This window comes from Callorhinus ursinus, unplaced genomic scaffold (assembly GCF_003265705.2).
Source record: "Callorhinus ursinus isolate GAN/ISIS: 27379988/994484 unplaced genomic scaffold, GSC_fseal_2.0 scaffold3, whole genome shotgun sequence".
In the NCBI taxonomy this organism is placed as follows: Eukaryota; Metazoa; Chordata; class Mammalia; order Carnivora; family Otariidae; genus Callorhinus; species Callorhinus ursinus.
The window spans coordinates 35561995-35581900 of NW_027397065.1; the positions used below are offsets into that span (position 1 = coordinate 35561995).

Sequence of the window (19906 nt, forward strand, 5' to 3'; positions counted from 1 at the left end):
TGGCTCCTAATGGAGTAATCTGAAAGCGGTGAAGATTTCTCCTTTAAACCAAATGTCCCATTTACTCCCACTTTGGACTGAAAAACCAAACCTTGCATATTGCTTTCTTTCTACAATGTTTCCTTTCTCCGCTCTCTTCTTCCAGAACCAAGGGGTAGTTGGTTTCTGGTACTCTGAGGAGAACTCAATGAGTATATTTGCTTCTTTAAAGTCAGATAGAAGACCATAGACTCCATCAGGTCAATTTCTTTAATGTTTATCAATTAACATTTCAGACTGAAATTCCTTGAGGTTGGCTCTACAGGTGGGCTGAGAAACATCCAAGTGGCTACCGATTTCCATCTACTCATTGTGCATTCATTCATTCAAGAAGCTTTAGGTTGAATCACCAAACAGTTGCTTGGGTAGACCAAAAATCAGCAATTTCACATGGTTTTGGGAGACAATTCTCCATGTCTCCAATCCTCCATTCGTGTTTCTCAATGTCTTGTGAGCTGAGACACCGACTGCCTTAGTTCTGGACTATCTTTCCAAGGTTGTCTGCATAGTGAATGACCTTGGAAGACAGATAGGGTGTCTGTCTCCAGAGCAAAGGACAGGTTTACTTACTCACCAGTGTAATAAGGATAGTATCTTCCTCTAGAGCAAAGAACAAGCAGGCTCACCGCCCATTCTGAAAGACTCAGGTGCAATAAATCCAGGATTTCTTTTCTGTAATGCAATCTATTGCATGTGCAGGTACTAGCTGACCCTGTTGATATCGCCCTGTGGGAACTGGGGCTTGGGGGACTGGAACATTTACCAGTATCTGGATATTGCATTGCTCTGAGTAATAAAGGCCCTTGTCCCTGACCCAGGAGTCTCATGTTTTCTGATAATATCTATGAAATTTTAGCAGGCTAACATGTTAGGTTACAATTAGGGTGAGCTCTCAGAGCTGTCACAGTTCCTGATGTATGGCTCACTTTATTAACTAGAAACCTATTATATGCAAGGCACTATAGTAGGCATTGGTGAATGCCAGGTGTGTCCAGGCAAGGTCTCTGACCTCATAGAATTTTCACTGTCATGGACAATACAGGCTTATATATATCTATACATATATCTATATCTATATCTATATCTATATCTATATCTATATCTATATCTTCATTCTGTGACCAATGGGAACAAATAGTTTTAAACATAGAAACGGCACTGGCCAACTTACATTTTAAGAAGTCACCCCTACAGTGAGGTAGAGATTGCTTCTCTCTAGACCAGCATCTAGGTCTGGGGATGGTTTGGTGGAAACTGACATCTCTGAACTCAAAGCTCCCTGTTCCCAAACCTAACATTTTCCGAGATAAAGCAGCAGAGGTTGAGGGACCTCTTTGCCCACCAGAATCTCATGGAAAAGGACTGAGCTCTTTGCACGGGCTCTTTGTGGGTCTGGAAGGCCTCTCTTGCCCTTCAGTTGAGGTATTTATCCTTCAATGTCAGTTTAGAAAATATTTAGCTCCTGAGAATCTTCCTTCCCCACTTTCCCTCAGTTAAGAAGGGTTTTGACCCCTTTCTCTACATTCCTGTAATTCCCGCAGTTGCTTTTTCATGTGTCTGTCTTCCCCCATCAGGCTCCATGGGGAATAGACCAGATCTGCATCATTCGCTGAGGTATTCTCAACGCTTGTTACACAGCAGGCCCTTGGTAAACTGTTTTCGGAGAGTGTGTGTGTGTGCACATGTGTGCACACGTGTGTATGCAGGAGGGCAGGAGAGTCAAAAATAAGCAAAAACTGAAGAGTATTTTTCATTGCATTCTCTCAGCATTTCTACAGTTTTTGAGAGAAAGAACAATCACGTGGTCTGGCTGAGCTCTAAAAGGAGCCCACCCTTCCGGTCCCCCTTCTGCAATCCTCGAAGACATATCACGGTGGCAATATTATCAGTTTTCCTTTCTGTCAGCCTGGTTTAGGTTTTCTTGAGGAAACAATGGCAGGTGCTGAGAGGAAGCCCAGGAAATGGGGTTTTTACACAGGCAGAGGGCAGCCTCCACTAAATCTGCACTGTTGCTTCAAGTATGCCCCTCTGTTGTCCCCTGAGATGAAACTCATTTCTGAAAGCAGGCTGCTTCTCTCCAAAACACATCAAAAGACTTCCCTGAGTCAAAGGTATATTTAGTGTGATCGCTGGTTGACACCCGTCTAACATTTTTCCTTCTGTTTCCTATCACAGGGGCTTTCAGCGCTCCTGGCTGCTCTTGATGGAGAACGTTCTGATAATAGATATGTGTGGGAGAACCTCTGAACCAAATAAAACACTGTTCTTTTCCCTGCGTTTCAGGCCAATTACTATCATTGCTCTATCAAGATGTCTGCCCAATTATTAGGCCGATTACCTTTGACTTTCTCTTTGAGCTACAGTCCAGACGAGAGAAATCCTCTGGGGAGAATTGCTATTCCCATCTCTGACAAGTGAACGAGGGTAATGGCCTGGGGGAAGGGCATCTCACTACCACAACATCTGTGTCTATGTGGATAAAGGAGATGGAGGGCAGAAGCCATTATTAGATAATCTGGTCCCCAGAAAACTTGCTGTGCTGGGGAAAAGGCATTTATTTGGCCGGAATCCAAAGCAATCCAGTGGTTAAGAGCACAGTTCTCCGGAGAGTTTGGATACTGACTCCACCCCCCGATTACGGTGTGTGACCTTGGGCAAGTTGTTTAACTTCTCTCAGTCTTGCCTTCTCAACTAGAAAATAGAATTTTGGGAGTACTTATTTCATATAACTACTCTATGGGTTTGCCAGCCTATTCCCCACAGAGGGCCTAATCCAGAGGCTGGCCCATTGTCCGTGCTCCATAAATGTGTGTGGTTATTGTTTGTGTTATTAACCATTTCACCGAGTCCCTGTAGACTCCAACTAAGCCAGCTGCTGATGATGACATATGCTCTTATGTATGTGCTGAGCATGTTCAGCTTAAATACAAGGTGACAAAAAGGATGTCATTTCTCATCATGTTCTTAAACTAAAGACTGCTTTTAATCTCAACATCTCAAACTTCTTTTTTTCCTTTTGTGAGCTGGTTTTTAATCCCTTTTGCTTTCTTTCCCCCATGGGTACATAATCTGATTCTGGGAATTTTCTCTACCCGTGGAAGATGTTTTCCAGTGGCTTCCATGATACAAAGTTTATGACATTAGTTTAGAGCAGGGGTTGGGAAACTTTTCTGTAAAGGGACAGAAAGTAAATATTTAGGTTTTGTCGGCCAAGCTGTCTCTGTTGCAACGACTCAGCTCTGTTGTTTCAGCTGCCATAGACGATATGTCGACAGAAGAACATGGCTGTGCCCCAGAAAAACTTAATTTATAAAAACAGGCAGAGGGCCAGACCTAGCCCATGGGCTACAGTGTACCAACCCCTGCCTTAGAGCATTTGGCTAGTCCTGATAGGACCAAGTTTTCCTTAGCAGAGGGAATAAGTTTAACTTTAATGCTACGGTCAATACCAAATCCTGATTTTATACCATTTGGAAGTTGTGGCCACTGATAAAATCTGCCCCCTGAATTTTAGGTTGGCTTCCCTAGATCTTTCAAGAATCAAGGAACCCCTCAGAGAAATCCATCAGGCCAGTCAAGAAGTTCTGAGAATGCGGTCAATAGAAAAACAGGTGTCCAAGATGTGCTCCTAAACAACCATCTGCTCTTGTTTTGTGACGACCAGCTCCACTGCAGACATGATCTGTATGTAAAGTCACGTCATCCTTCCTGTCAGGGACATGGTCCTTTTCACAAAGGAAACTGAGGCTCCAGGAGGTAAGTGACTTTTCCAGTTAGGATGTGGGCCAGAAGAGCTGGGATTTGATCCTCTCTCACCAGGTCTCTCCTCACAACACCACTCCTATGGTGAACCTCGAGATCCACAACTCAACACTGTGCGGATGACATGCACGAAGGCCCAGAGCTGATCCATTTCTACCATGCCCTCATCCTGGGACCTGGAGGAACTGAGTTTTCTGAGCCTCAGTAGATTCCTCTGTGAAATGCTTCTAACACTCTGCCCCAACTCACGGACATTCCACCTAGGATCTGTTATCCTTGGTCAGGATAAAAACCTAATGACAACATAAATTTAATGAAAGTATCTGTAGCTTATGTGATTGTTAACATTCTTAAGGTTTGCTTTAGAAAACTTCATAAAATCCTCTCAAACTAATGGCCCTTTCGGGGGTTTATATGCAAATATAAGAGGAAATTTTGAATAAAACCATAGCTTCTCCTTTGATAGCTAATAAAAAACAGGGCTAAAACATGCCAAAAATGACAAGTGTTTAATTAAAGCATTCTGAGTGCTCGCTTCGGCAGCACATATACTAATTAAAGCATTTTGAGATTTACCTACTTGGGAACAAAGATATGATTTTATTTTCCCTATGTCTATATCCTTTTCTTGATTTATTTATTTCTTGATTTCTTGATTTCTTGATTTATTTATTTATTTATACATACATACATACATACATACTTTTGATTTTAAACTTTCCTGGGTTTTTAAGAGAAATTCTGGGAGCTGATGTGAATGGTCTGTATTTATTGGCTCTACTGCATATTTAGATTTATGTACTGTATGTTATTTAATTCTTACAATAGCCCTATACAGTGGGTACTAGTTAGTTCTATTTTACTGTGAGGAACCTGAAGCCTACAGAAGTCCAGTGATTTGCACAGTTTTGTGGCCAGGACTTGAGTCAGCCTGTCTGACCCAAGCTCTTTACCATGACTGGATCCTGTAAGCAGTCTTCCTATTTTAATTGGGGCTAGTTTTAGGTGGAAAATACCATGAGGCCTAAATAAAGGATTCTGGTCTGGTTTCAGTAGAAACTACGTTGGAAGATGTGTCTTCTATGGAGAAACCGAGAACGTTTCCATTCTTCCCTTGGTGGCATATCACCTCAGAGACCTTACCTACCTAAGACAACAGTGTTGAAGGAAACCATCTCTTTGTCTTTGCCATCATTGTAGAAGGCCAGGTGCCACAGGCCCACGTCCAGGTACTGAACAAACACGGCTTCATTCTGAACCAGGGTCTGTATGCTCCGGCGTTCCCTGGGTGACTCAACCACACTCCACTTCTCCTTCCCATCCAGACGCTCCATGAAGTCATACTAGGGAAAGAAGAGAGAGAACTCCATGTGTGAAAGAGGTTATAGACCTGGTCCCATGACTAGCACCTTCCCCTCCCACCCCATTAGTTAGCTGAAAAATACTTCTGAGCACATTTTACTATGAGCTCATCCAGTAAAAAAGAAGAGTCACAAAAGTTGTAACATTAAGTCACCATTTATTATGCTTATAATTACTGCTAATAGTTTTCTTACTATAGGCACAATCCCTTTTCTGCTATTTGAAATCCAAAAGGCTTTAAAGCCAAAACTTTTATGTTTTTTCTTGTGTGAGAGACAGAGAGAGAGAGAGAGGGAGGGAGGGAGGATGATTATTGTTCCAGTCTCCACCGGGGTGTTATATAATACCTCGTATATGCCAAGTATAACTTTGTTGTGATTCCCAAAATTCTGGATTCCAAAAATCATCTGGCTTGGCAAGAGTTTCAGATAAGGAGTTATAGACCCATATTACCAGCTATCATTTACTGATCATTTACCAGGGGAAGGTGGAATAGCAGATTAGTTAAGAATGAGGGTTGTGTTCACTATGTTGTACACCTGAAACTAATGTAACATATTATGTCAACTATACTTTAATTAAAAAAAAAAAAAAAAAAAGAATGAGATCTGTGCAGCCAGACTACCTGGGAGGGAATCTGTCACTTACTACTTTACCTATCTGTGCTTCACTTTCCCCATTTGCAAAACAGAAAATAATAGTACCTATGTTACATGTTGTTGTGAGGAATAAGATAATATTTAGAACAGTGCCTGGCACAGAGAAAACACAAAATACACGTTAGCTAGCTATCATCACCACCATCATCATTTCATTCTACTCTTGCAAAAACTCTAAAGATAAGTACTCTTTGTATCTCATGTCACAGGTAAGAAAACTGAGGCTCGGAGAAGCCAAACAACTTGTCAAGAGTCACACAACAAATAAGTGGCCAAGCAAAAACTTAGACCTAGCTCTCTCAGATAAACCAGCAATTAAGTATGAAGTTCTGTTTCAGTGGAAGTTGGGCTCCTCATTAGAAGTGATCAGTGAGAGACAGAGTGGCCAACGAAGGCTACCAAGATGAGGGGAATGGAGGGAGCCAGTGTGACCCAAGAGAGCTCTGTCCTAGAGAATGGCAAAATCCTCTGGTGGGCAAGTAGGAACCACCGACGATCCCTGAGCTGCGACTGATGCAATAAAAGGACTGGTTTGAGGAGTGCATTTGCAGGCAGGATATGGCAGAGGGGAGAATGAAAAAAACCAGGAAGACCGGTTGGGCAGTGATTGTAGAAGCCCAGGTATGATGTGACAGGGGTCTTGATCAGGACAGTCAATGAGAGGAGACAACTTTGGAGGAATATTTTTAAGAAAGAAGGGACACCGCTTGACCATGGGCTGGACAGAGAGGATGAAGGAAAAGGCAGAGGACACCAATGTCTCTTCCTTGTCGACAAGAAATCCATAAGACACCTGTAGAAATGGGCTAATCTTATGAACTCTCTCAAAATCACTGCAAAGAAAAGTCAGTTGCACTGTGAATTCCAGAGAACATTCAAAGTGCAGGTCTTCAGCAGATAAAAACCACTACTGTGGGATTAAGCTCTCTCTCTCACCACTTTCCTTCCATAAAAAGGGATTTTATAGGTTACAGACATTGACTATAACCTCTTTCATGAACTTCATAGAATTAAACTCCAGGAATCTATTAATGTGACTTCCCCATCATCAGAACTGCCAGGTTTTCCCATCTGAAATGTGATCATTGAAAACAAAGAGTCTGTAATCCGAAGTGCAAAGGCTTTACCATCGGACAATGCTGGGTTTGAATTCTGACTGCTACTTGCTATTGTTTGAAGTTGGGTCAATCGACTTTTAGCCTCTTCCTGGTTTGCATACTAGGGAAGAATAATACTCGACTTTCGGAGATGTTATAAGGATGACATGACATAATGCTTAGGGGCAGTGCATGGAAGGGAATAACCATGTTACTAAGTACCTCGAGACTGTGAGTTACTTATTTGCAAATTGTAACGATCAGAGAAGAGAAGCACATGGTTCCAGTTTTTCCATCTGCGGGGCGGGGGGGGGGGGGGGTTGGTGGTTGCTTAGGAAGTGGAAATTTCCCCATCTCTCAGAAAACGAGTATTTGTTATTTAGCTTTCCTCTACCCCATATCTCATTGGTCACGGCTGTCTTTATGGGATAAAATAAATGATACGAAGTGATACAACAAATCAGTGCTGCTTTCGGAGACCTTTGTAACCAAAGTGTTTGTTTCTTAGCAACCTTGTAAATGTCCAACTACCCAGACCCATGTCTACAAATTGCTGTCAGCCAGAGGAATGAGTGTAACTCCCTTGGTGCTGAGGTGAGAAGAATATACTTCATTTGGGGTCCAGAAAATCACCCCCATGAGGACAAGTTTGGGGAAGGTGATTACTTGTGTGGGGCTGTTGCTCATTATTAATGTGGACATCAGTCATCTCTCGCTGACCTGGCCGGCTGGCTGGGCAAGAGCAGAAATGACTTAGGACCAGCAGCATTGCTCGCTGTCCAACCAATCAATGGCTCTGGGCAAAGGAATTGTCAGAGGAGAGAGAAGACATCTATTTTGGCTGGTTCTTCCAAGTCACTCCAAAGCGGCATGGAGGGCAGTTTTCATTAAAGAAAGACTCTGTAAGCCAGGGGCTGTCAAACAGGGCATGCGGACATGCAGGTATGAAACAATAGTGCCCAGTGTGCCTCAATCCTGTACACTTTACTGTGCTTTGCTTTTCTCAAAGCACTTGTCACTCTCTACACTGATATAATCTGTTTGTATGTTTATTGTCAGTCTACTCAGAAGAATGTAAACTCCAGGACGGCAGGGGTTTTGCCCACATGGCAGAGTGGTTAAGAGGACTTCAGACCTGGGGTGCCTGGGTGGCTCAGGTGTTAAGCATCTGCCTTCGGCTGAGGTCATGATCCCAGGGTCCTGGGATCGAGCCCCGCATCGGGCTCCCTGCTGAGCGGGGAGTCTGCTTCTCCCTCTGCCTCTGACCTTTCCCCTGCTTGTGCATGCACGTGCTCTCTCTGTCAAATAAATTAAAATTTTGGAGAAAAAAAGACTTCAGAGTGGAATCCTAGCACTGCCACTTAATTCTTGCCACACTCGCAAAAGCTATTTAAGTTCTCTGTGCCTCAGTCTCCTTATCTTTAAAATGGGGACAATAATCACATCTCTGTCAAAACACTGTTGTAAGGATTGAGTGAATCAATTCATGTAAAGTGCTTAGAATCGTACTTTGTGTGTGATAAACAAGCCCTCAAGGTGTCAGCTATCATTGTCGTAATTCACTGCTATCCCTCATTTATCTCAAGCAGAGTCTGGTCAGTAAATATTAAATATCAAATGAATAAAACACTAAATTTGTAAATGAATTCCACTGAAAAGAAACAAAGTTGGAATATGTTCCAGGTTTTGTCTTTAATAATAATCACTTGCACTCCCTAATGTGCTTTCTTGCATGAAAGAGGAAGGGGTAGCATTCCAGTCTGGGAGGCTGAATCAGGCAGCACCCAGTGCAGAATATGCATATGATGGGACGTTGTGGTGTCTGCACATTCCCATATTCCCTCTCAAGATTTGAGAGGTGACTTTATCAGACCATGATGACATCATCTTTCTGGTTCTCAGTGGGATGCTGTACAATGCCTGCTTTCGTCCCTTGGACTGTTCCTTCTTTTGTCTTCCCTTCCCACTTTGATACAGTTTCTTAGTGTTCACTGTGGTAGTGATGGCTGATCCTTGTCCATATCAGGGTCTCACTCTTTTCCAGGCTCCTTGTGCCAGGTGGGAGCACGTGGTGGTGTCCAGTCAGCGGAACATAAGCTGTGGGATGAGCTCCACTTCTAGACTCTGCCATAAAATATCCTGTGCAACCTCCTACTGCTCTCTCTCCATCCCTCTCTGCCCCTGGAGGGTGCCAAGCAGCCTTAAAGCCCATGACGGTAGAGCGACAAGACAGATATGGACTGGATCCTAGCATGAGCCCTTGGAGGAAGGCTGAAATTATGACACGAGTGAGCAATGAACACTTATTAAACGAAGCTGCTGAAATGTTGAGCCTTCCTTGTCACTTTTAGCACAGCCTTCAGATATTTCTTGACATCATGCTTCTCTTTTTTTTCCAGTTCAGTCCCTAAGAGCATGGTAGGTTCCAGCATACTTGCCATGGAGTCAAGCCCCAACCTATTATGTGTGGGGTGTGTGTTTACCCCTGTTTGCCCAGGGGTGTCCTAGTTGACACCTCTTGTTCCTCCTTTCGCTCCAGAAAGTGCTCCAGTCTGGAATATATAGTTCCCCAACTCACAGATGGACAGGTAATAAGCAGCATCACAGAGCATCATTTACGGCTGCTGTAACTTTGAGAAGGGTTGGAGGCTAGAAACACAAGGTGGATCAACCCAGCCAAATGCAGAGATGGCCTTCTGGTGGGGGGTGGGGAGTGCAGGAGCTCAGTAAGAAGCCGGTTTGCAGGGGGGCCCATCTGGTCCAGGAGAGCCTCTGCTCTCTCGGATTCCTAGACTGCAGTCTGGCCAGCTTGCTTGGCAGCCTGGCTGACACTAGAAGGAGGCCATTTTCCAATGGCACAGGCCCTGGCCAGAGTTTCTTTTTCATGTCCCAGCACTGGGGATTGATAACTCAGGCTTAGTACCAGGGACATCTGTCTCCTCTGTTCTAAGACCCCATCATGATCAATCCTGGATACAGGGATGCTCAGGAGATCATGCTGCACTTGGATGACTGAGAGGTTGCACATTCTATCTAAGAGATCTGCCAGAGCCTTGGAAGAGATTAGGAGGCACATGACCAAATCCCAGTAGGGGATGGATGTGTGCATGGGCTGGCTGCGGGAGGAAGTCTGTCTCCCAAGGCAGCTTGTCTCTCTTGACTCGGCAATAAAGCCACCCAGAAGGTGATAGCGCAAGAACCCAAAATAAACACCCCCTCACCCCCAGTTCTCTCTTTTTTCCCTTGGCCTTTGAAAAATAACCTGTGTTGGCATGCAGTGAGAGGACTGTGCCTTTGAGTCATCAGTCATACCAAAAGTGGCAGGAAAATGCAACTTTTACGAGCACTTGAGAGGCAAAAAAATAAACCACAGCAAATATTTGACTGATCCAATTATAAATCTACCCCGCTTCTTGGCAGAGACCAAGGAGGAATGGTAATTAAGATAACTTAGTGGGTTTTCAGGAAGAGCTGCAGGAGAGAGGAAAGGAGCCTGGACCATCGAGCAGGGCCTGTCACTCTCCCAGAAGGGACAGCATTCACAGGCAGGGAGTATGCCGCCAGGAGATGCTTCTGGAAGCCACACTGATACACACCTGCCAAAGAGGGCAAGGTTAAAGACAGACTCATCGCCCTTCAGGAAGATGTTATTACTGGGTCCAGGACCCCGAGAAGGGGGGAAAGAACTTTACTGCCATTTGGAATGTCTGCTTGCCGAGGGTCGATGTGGACGGGAAAAGCAATAAACGTTGACATTTCCCATGGACGGCCTGCCGCTCCCTCCCCCTGTGCTGGCAGCATTCCTGGCCTCCCAATGTCAGATGTTGATTCTACCTCAGAAGGCAGGGCAGGCTCAGCAGTCGGTAGGATTGTGTGAGTGAGGGCCACTTGAAGCCACATTACCACAGGGTCTCTGGTCACATCCAGGGAGAACTGGCAGCAGCGGGTCACTCACAGGGGCCTGTTCATCTTCTGCCTCCAGCCAGGCCCGTGGCGAAATGCGCCAGGCTGATTCCTCATTAAAACTCAGCACACTTTCTTTTCTCTGCTTCAAAGAGGCTGAGTGCTAAGGGGGGCATGCAAGGATGAGAGCAGCAGGGTTGTTCTCCAGTGGGGGCTGGCTTCCCTTAGCGTGGCCCCACCTGCCTTGTTCAGGACGCCAGCTCAGTTCCGACTTAAAGCATCTGAGTCACTGAACTAGATGCTGCTAGGCCCCGCAGCACACGCTGCTGGGGCCGCTCATCCACTAGCTAGGAGAACGGGCCCCTAGATTCTGGATGGGACACGGCGCCTGGATCTACGGACTGTAGCAATGCATTGTGCAAGACCCCACAGGTAGGGATCAAGCAGATGGAAGATAGAGAGGACCCAAGCACAGTTCTGAAAAATAAGGAGTGGGGTAGAACACAGCTACATGGGTCGAATCCCTGATTCTTCCATCCCATGTCCTCCTGCACAGCAGTGGGAAAAGTAATCATCAAAAATATGAAGAGTCTGTTACGTTTCTGGGCACTTGCTATGTGCCAGGCATGAGGGCAAGTGCTGATATATGTTATCTTTTTCCATCCTCCCAGAAATGTCCTAAAAACTTGCATCCCCATTTCTCAGGGGAGAGTAATGGCTGTGACAGAAGTAAAGTAACGTACCCATGCCGTTGATGGTAGTTGGTGGCCAAGCACAGACTTGAAGCTGGATTTGTGCGAGTTTTAACAACTACGGGAGGTCGCTTCAAGTTTTCCAAGAACCTGGCTGCCTCTGCCAGTGTATCTGGTGGCTGGCCTGCTGTGTAAGTGTCCTAAAGATGCTGCTGAGCAGAGAAAGGGGAGGAAGGCAGAGCTCAGCGGTGCTAGGGCCAGACCTGGAAGCAGGCTGGGCACCTGAGGACAGGAAGATGTCCCACTGGAGTAGATGGAAAAGGGTGCCGGGAAAGATGGGGATGGCTTTGCTGGCTCTTGGCCCTCCCTGGCCTAAAAACTCGCTTTGCCTACCTCCAAACTTCTCTGTGCTTGTATTCCAGCCACCCTATTCTTCTCGGTTTCTGGAACCTGCCAAGCTCATCCCAGCCTCAGGGTGCTGGCACGAGGTATTCTCTCTGCCTGGTCTCCTCTTCCTTCTGATCCCACGCCTGCCTGCTCCTTGTCAGTCCTGCCTCTGCCTAAGCATGGCGACTTTAGAGTGGGCGTCCCTGATCCCCAATCCAAATGCCTCGACCACTGCTTGCTTCTCTCCTCAGCAAAGACCCATCCCTCTTTAAAAAAACCCACAATTTGTTATCTTTTGCTTGATAGTCCGTCTTGTTCTTCTTGGACACAAACCTCTGAAGAGTGGGAGACTTGTCTGTTTTACTCAACACAGATCCCCAGTGCCTGGCATATGGTTGGTGCTTAGTAAAGGTCTTGACTGACTGAATGAAAACATTTAGGCTCAAGGGAAATGGTACTGGAGTAAAGTCTATACCAACACAATGGGGTTCTGGTGACAGGACCACTGAGAACATGTAACCTCTGCAGGGAAGTTTTTAGGACATTTTAGTCAACACTCTGCAGTTTTCCAGTATTTTTGTCTGCTAACTGTTCGGACAACACCACAAGGGAACATTTAATGAGGCCAGGCACTGTTCTAGGAGATTCACATGTACTACCTTATTGAATGCTTATAACAGCCCTACTGAATAGAACTCATCGGCCCCACTTTGCATATGCGGAAACTGAGGCATGGGGAGATTACGTAACTCTCGGGAGTTGGTAAGTGGTGGAGCTGAGATCCCCATGCAGGGAACCACCTTCAGAGAGCATTCCCTTAAGCCACTGCATTATAGGCTACGTTACAGGCAGCCGGTACCCGGGGTTGGCCAGCCTCGCTTGTCTGGAGGGAGGGCGAGGCATTATTATCCTGTTCCCCAGGAAGGAGAAAGTCTGCTATGGGTCAAGGGCAGGAAGACATTTGATGATGTAATGGGGCTCCCGAAGAAGACTGCAGAGCTTCTAGCAGGAGAAATAGGAGTATAAACAGAAACATATTTGACACAAACAGCTTATTTTTTGAATCCCATGTCTTTGGCCCAGAGTATCTCTTACCTCTCATGAAGCTGCTGTGCTAAGACAAAAACTAGGGTGTCCATGGGTTAGTGGGTACCTGCCCACGTGTAATGAGATGGAACAATTTTACTAATCTCACTGGGGAAAAGAGCTCTTTAACAAACTATTTAGAGTAGAAAGTAAGAAACCAAGGAACGTGGGTGTGGACAGGACTTTCCTGAACAAAGGCAGAATTTGGTTGGTTACAGGAAACAGAGGGAGCTAGAGAGAGGTACAGGGAACAGAGGGTAGAACAGCAAGGTGTTGGGGACTCCCCAGGCCACAACATGGCCTCTTCCTGTGACTCCCTCCTCACACTCCCAAATCCAAGGAGAAAAGAAAACAAAGGGGAGAGGTGGCCAAATTTCTTAACGGAAACTAGCAAAGAGAGTAAGCACCATTCTTGGTTGTCTCAGGGCAGGCAAGTGAGAGTCAAGTGATGCAAGAGGAATAAGCCACAGGAATTCAGAGTCATAGGCAGGCTCACAGGGTGCACACACACTTAGCCCGGGCGTGGTCGGGCAGGGAGCCCCGCTAACATCCGACTTCACTTGGAAGGCCTAATGTTCTCTAGATTGGGGTTCACAGAAGGGATAGATCTAAAGCATAGCTCACAAACCTGTGCCTTGCCCAGGCCTTATGTTACAAAGGGAAATGAATGTAATAGTGTTGGTGCATTCAACAGACACTGAGCACCGACTATGTGCCTGGCTCTGCTCTGGGCACTGGGGCTCCAGCAGTGAGTCCTCCAGTCAAGGTTCCAGCTCTCCAGGGGTTGACATTGCCATGGGGGAATAGAATGCCAGGGAGTGATGAGAGCTTTGAACAAAACAGAAAGCAAATCAAAGACAACCCAAATGCCTATCAACAAGTGAATGGACAAACAAATTAACAGTCTATCCATACAATTGGAAATCTACTCAGCAATAAAGTGAATGAGCCACTGATACCACAACAACGTGGGTGAATCTCACAGACGTTAGACTGAGTGAAAGGCCAGAAACAAAAGAGCTTTGGGTTCCCTGTTTATGAAACTGTAGAGAAGACAAATTTCATCTCTAGAGACAGAAAGCAGATCAGTGGTGGGCTGGGAAGAGGCAGGCACGGGGCACAGGGAGCCCTGAGCGGTGGCAGTGTTCTAGATCATGACTGTGGTGGTGCTTACTCAGTTTTCACATTTGAAGAATCAAACTGTACACTTAAAAATGTAGGCACTGAGTGGCTTGTAAATTACACCTAAATTGATGTGAGGCAAAGAAAGCAGGGTCTGTGATAAAGTGTAAAGGAGTATCCAGTTTTAGACCCCCTTGTTGGGAAAGGGCTGAGGACATGGTATTTGGCAGAGGCCTGACAAAAGGAAGGAAGGAGCCATGTGATTACCTGGGGGAGGAACATTCCAGAGAGAGAGAACAGTCAATGCAAATGCTCTGAGACAGTGAGTTTGGCGTGACCGGGGGAGAGGAGGAGGGCCAGGGCAGTGGAGTGGAGGGAGTGAGGAGGAGATGGCTGGTTGGCCAGCGTGCAGAGGGACGGTGACTGATGCGCCATCAGACATTTACAGAGCACCTACTATGGACAAGCACTGCTATGAGCGCTGGAGACCCAGCAGGCAACCCAACAGTCTTTGCACTCACAGGGTGGAACATTCCAGAACAACTTCAGATTTTCCTTTTAGCATGATGGGAGGCCAGTAGAAGATTTGCAGAGGCTAAGTGCTCTGACAAACAGTTATAAAATTTGAGACCACAGCCTTCTTTGTAATAAGAAGCAGAACTTCTCTCTTGGTGCATTTACCATGCTTGGCTCCTATGAAGGCCTTCTTGACTTGGCAGTGGCTTTGGTGGTTTGCCAGTTGAAGATAAGCAGATTATGGGTTCTGCCAATTCCCCTCTCCCCCACGCATCAAGCCTAAAATGGTGGTTTTCAGGAGTATGTTTTGAATGTCTCTGGTATTGGGGGGTGAAAAAGGAGGGATGAAAAATGAATAGAAATGGACTAATTACCACTACTAAAGAGTAATGTGGTGAGCATCTCAGCTGGCCTCCCATGCAGCTCTTCCAGAGTGGGTTCCCCAGGCAAACAGGGAAAATCCCTAAACAATGAGGCCAGGGCAAGGCAAGGACAACTCACTCCCTGGTGGCTGGCCCTTCCTGGGAGTTCTTGGAGGGGTCTTAATGCCACTGCCCACTAGCCCCACAAGGGCAGGATCAGCTCTGCCTTGTCCATTGTTGCAGCCCCTTGACACACAGCACATAGTAGGTGCTCAGCTAATGTCGGTGGAATCCAACATTATGGCCTGCCTTTGGCAGAATGATGACTCTACCTGAAGACAGAATCTCCCTGGGAGATTGTTAACCCTTTCATATGAAATTTTTGAGAACAGGGCAAAATAGTTGAAAATTCTAAGTCCTGATCTCCTATTCTCAAGACCTTCCCTCAGTACCTATTCCCTCTCACAAGGGTGACTCAGAGCTTCGTGGTATGGGGCCACTTTTTCCTTTGATTTAACATGCATTCCTAGCTGGGCTGTGTACATGGCAACAACTCCACACAGGGCCACAGCCTCGAAACCTCCAGAGCGGGCTGTCCTCCTTGGTGGCTCCTGGTCTTGTAAGATCCAGTGCTGAGAGGAAAAGCTATATCCTCGTTGGTGAGCGATGGCTAAAGAAAAGCACAGCTTCTAAAAAGAGGACAATCGTCATGGGAAGCTTCAACACAGTGCACAGAACAAGGGGTATCTTCACTGTCCTCTGCTTGGAAAGATCTTCCCTTCTCTTGCTTCTTCCTTTATCTGCAAAACTTGCCTTCCAAGACGCTGCTTGTTTAGCATCTCCTCTAGGAAGCTCTCCTAAAATCCCGCACAGGTTACATCTTGTGGCCTATTTTTTATGCTCGTAAACCTCCTGTACCCAACTCCTTAATAATCATCATAGCTAACATGTAATCAGTTTATCATACAAGGGGCAAGCACAAACTCTGTAAATTATATATGGCATTGGTTCAGGAAACATATAAGAGAGGAGTGCTAGCAGGAGGCATGCTGTCTACCCTCTCCCATCCCACGAAGAGCTGTGCTTGGACTGGATATGGCTGGATGCAGAGTGCATTGTGCCCCAGGAGAGGTATTCCAAATTCCCTGCCACCTCACATATTTACACAATTGAGAGGGGGACAGGAATCACTTGACCGAGTTGGAAGACCCTGATCTTTGCAATCTGGATTAGGGGCTTGAGGAGGACCAGCTAAACCTCAGTTTGTGCACCTGTGCTGGTTTCTGCCAGACACCTTACCATTCTCCCTGTAGAGACCAATGGTTGCTAAGTTACCTGTGAGTGAGCTGTAAGGGTTGTAGATCAGTCAGATTGATTGACTGACGGATCTCCACAGGGTGCTTACAATTTGCTAGGCATTATCTCATTTATACTCACAACAACCTGATGAGGTACAGTCCTCATCTCACAGATGGTGAAACTGAATCTAGAGAGACTTGGCCATAAACATTCAGCTACTACATAGCAGAGATAAGATTCAAACCCAGAGCAGGCCAATTCCAGAGAGTCAGTTCTTATCTTGTGTCTGGTTCTGCATCTCACGGCCCTCCCTACATCATGCTGCCATTGTCACTTAACTTGTCAGGTCCCCATCTCCTTAAAGTAGGGCCAATGCCTTTCATCTCTGTATCTCCACTATAGACATTCAATGAACATTTGCTGAACGCATGGATGGATTTCATACTTCGTCTTCCCACAAGCTCATGCCCTTATCAGGCTGCCTTTCGATCCAGCCCTCGAGAAGGGCGGAAGGTATTGCTCTGAAGACCAAGTGAGCCACAGTGTGGACGTCAAGTTCAGTGAAACTGATGAACACCTCAAGGCTATTCCAAGAGGTGTAAAACCTCTCCCACAAGGCCAGGAAAATCGAGGTTTTACTTCTCAGTGCCTTGCTGATGTGAGTTCTTATTTACTGCACATTCCCATCTAATGGTCTTTAGCCAATGGCTTATCAAAAATGTCACATTGGGCTCCTTGCCCTCCCAAGATCAATAGGAGGGTCTTATGTGGGCTGGTTGTGAAAAGAATCAAATCCCCAAAGAGAGGGAGAGAATTGGGAATGTGTCCAGTCACAAAATGGCTTCCCAAGCACCGAAGAGGAACAGAATCACAGGCACCGGGCAGCTTCTCTCGGGGCGTGGTCTCAATCTTTTCCCAGGCAGCAGTGTGACCTTGGGCAAGTTACTTCAGCTCTTGGAATCTCCACTCTCCAATCCCTAAGCCAGAGATAGTAAAGGCACCCACCTCTGAGGGCCATTAGGAGTCAGGCCAGGCTCACGCTAGGCAATCAATGTCAGCTATTCTTACGCCTATGATTATTGTTATTAAAGCTTGACATATTGTAAATCCTCTGTGCTAGCCATTCCACTCTTAAGAATTCATCATAAGGAAATTATTAAAAAAATACATGAACATAAACCTGTAAAGATGTTTACTGTAGTAGGATTATACTGCTGAAACAGGGAGATTGGTTCCAAAAATTTTTAATCTTTAGAATGGACTATTTGTGAGTTTGTGGAAGAATATTCAGATTTAGCAAGATGTTCCCTACCTATCTTTAGGCAAAGAATCAGGGTAAAAACTGCATGTGTGGTATACTCCTATATTGGTAAAAACGATTGCTATATGTGAACAGAAAACTGTCTGGAAAATATACTAAAAAAAATGTTGTTTTCTAGGTTTCCTAGCATCATCATATATTGCTTTTATAATGAGAAAACACAAATAAAGGTTATCATTTTAAAAAATTGAAATTTGTTTTGTATTGCTTGTTTGGGGGCTTGTGTTATATAGATGCTTTGAAAAACATGGTAATAGTAGCTTCTATCATTTCTTTCTTTCTTTTTTCTTTTATTTCTATGTGCCGGCATAGTTCCAAGTGCATTATAAAGATTACCTCATTTAAATCCCACAGCAGGGCGCCTGGGTGGCTCAGTTGGTTAAGCGACTGCCTTCGGCTCAGGTCATGATCCTGGAGTCCCGGGATCGCGTCCCGCATCGGGCTCCCTGCTGAGCAGAGAGTCTGCTTCTCCCTCTGACCCTCCCTCCTCTCATGCTCTATCTCATTCTCTCTCTCAAATAAATAAATAAAATATTAAAAAAAATCTCACAGCAATGCTATGAACGTGTAGTATTACTGTCTCCATTTTATAGATGAGGTAATGGAGGCAGAGAGAGGCTGAGTGACTTGTCCAAGGCCACACCGCTTCGAAGTACTAGCGGTTGAAATTCAAGACCAGACAGCCTGGACTAGTCCGTACTTTTCTGTGCATGCTTGTCTGTATTGGAAACAACAGCACTGGCATTCTGCAGAATGTTTATTTAAGCTTTATTTTTATCTGTGTATTTACATATTCTGAAAATTATATTTAAATCCCCACACTGACTTGATATATACAATAAGATCTATTATCTGAGGATGTTTGGAATTAATAAAAGGCCACTTAAAATGAATGCCCTTAACAAATGGGAACATGATTAGGACTTTATCTTGAAGAATGAAGCTCTAATTATGAACAAATTATTTTAATCTCAGACTTAGGAAAATTCAGGTTATATTACAAACCAAACTCTAATTGTTCGAATGCACATTTAGTTTTTTTTCCTTTTCCCCATTTGTTTTTATTTTTTTAATTTTTTATTGTTATGTTAATCACCATACATTACATCATTAGCTTTTGATGTAGTGTTCCATGATTCATTGTTTGTGCATAACACCCAGTGAATGCACATTTAGTTTTCATCCCTACAAAAAAAATGTGATGGTAAACATTTCATTGTCTCTCAGCTGCATCGACTGCAAAACACATCCTGGTCTCAGAGATGTCAAAGATGAGCATTATGTGCATCTCCAAATCGACGGAATACTCGAGAACAATGCAGCATCACTTGAGCTTGACTGGTGTAACACCACCAAAAGGAATATTTCTGTAAATACACTGGCTGTCTCTGTCAAATGTCCTAGGACCTCTCTTGATGTTATTATAATCGCCCTCCTGGAAGCGCCAATTTTGTCACCTGGTTACTTCTTGCTGCTGCACATTTAGCTGCATTACCTCAGCCAGACCCGTGTTTGCCAAGGCGTTCCCCCCAGCACTTTAAGGCAGATCTCCGGCACCACTGTCACTGACTTAATAAAATTTCTGTTTGTGCATGAGTTTTAACTGTAGTCCATCAGTGATGGTGTTTACATCGTACTTTGTGCAGGCTGCTCCTGGAAAAAAGCGCCTACCAGAGACGAGAACAAAAGGGGTCTGACTGCTCAGCCTGGACATACCAGCTTTGAGGCTCTCCATTCTTTCATGTGTAAAATGGGACTGCTCCTCACAGTGCCTACCTCACTGGGTTGTTGTGAGGATAAAATAATTCATGGGAAACAGTCCCAGGCACGTTGAGCTCCCAGCTAATGCTGACTATTACAACCATAACTAGTGTTACACGGGGAGGGAGCTCTGAGTGGAGAACATTTTCATAAGTAATCAGATGATTAATGAATATTTTTGTCTTATAACAACTTTTGCTTCTGTACGAAACATCCTTAACCTGAAAGGGGCTTCAATTAATATTTTAAAAGCCATTAATTTTTGTGAAGATGTTGGAATAAAGCTTTTCTTAATATCTCTGAACGTAGACTTGAACTTCTGTAACTCTCATTTATTAGGAAGCTTATCGATCTGCAAGCGGCTTTCTTTGAATGCACACTGGCATGTGTTTGCTCAGATAAAGTTGTATAAGCAAATGCACTGGTGGATTCTGTTCCACCAAATGCCATGTAGAGCAGAAATACAAGTTTGTGCCAGAATGTGAAACCAGGAGTGCAATTTCAAATGGACATGTAACATGTCCCACAAAGGTTTTAT

The 19906-nt window shown here is 44.9% G+C and overlaps 1 protein-coding gene across 5 annotated transcripts in view; it reads right to left on the reverse strand.

Moving 5' to 3' along the window:
• The window catches only part of TENM2 (teneurin transmembrane protein 2), a 1506090-nt gene that overhangs the window by 171405 nt on the left and 1314779 nt on the right, over window positions 1–19906 (reverse strand). For all 5 annotated transcript variants that reach the window (XM_073890196.1, XM_073890205.1, XM_025867075.2 and 2 more), the window contains one exon: window positions 4949–5144. In XM_073890196.1, coding sequence (XP_073746297.1) covers window positions 4949–5144 — 196 coding nt within the window. The remainder of the gene's footprint in view (window positions 1–4948; window positions 5145–19906) is intronic.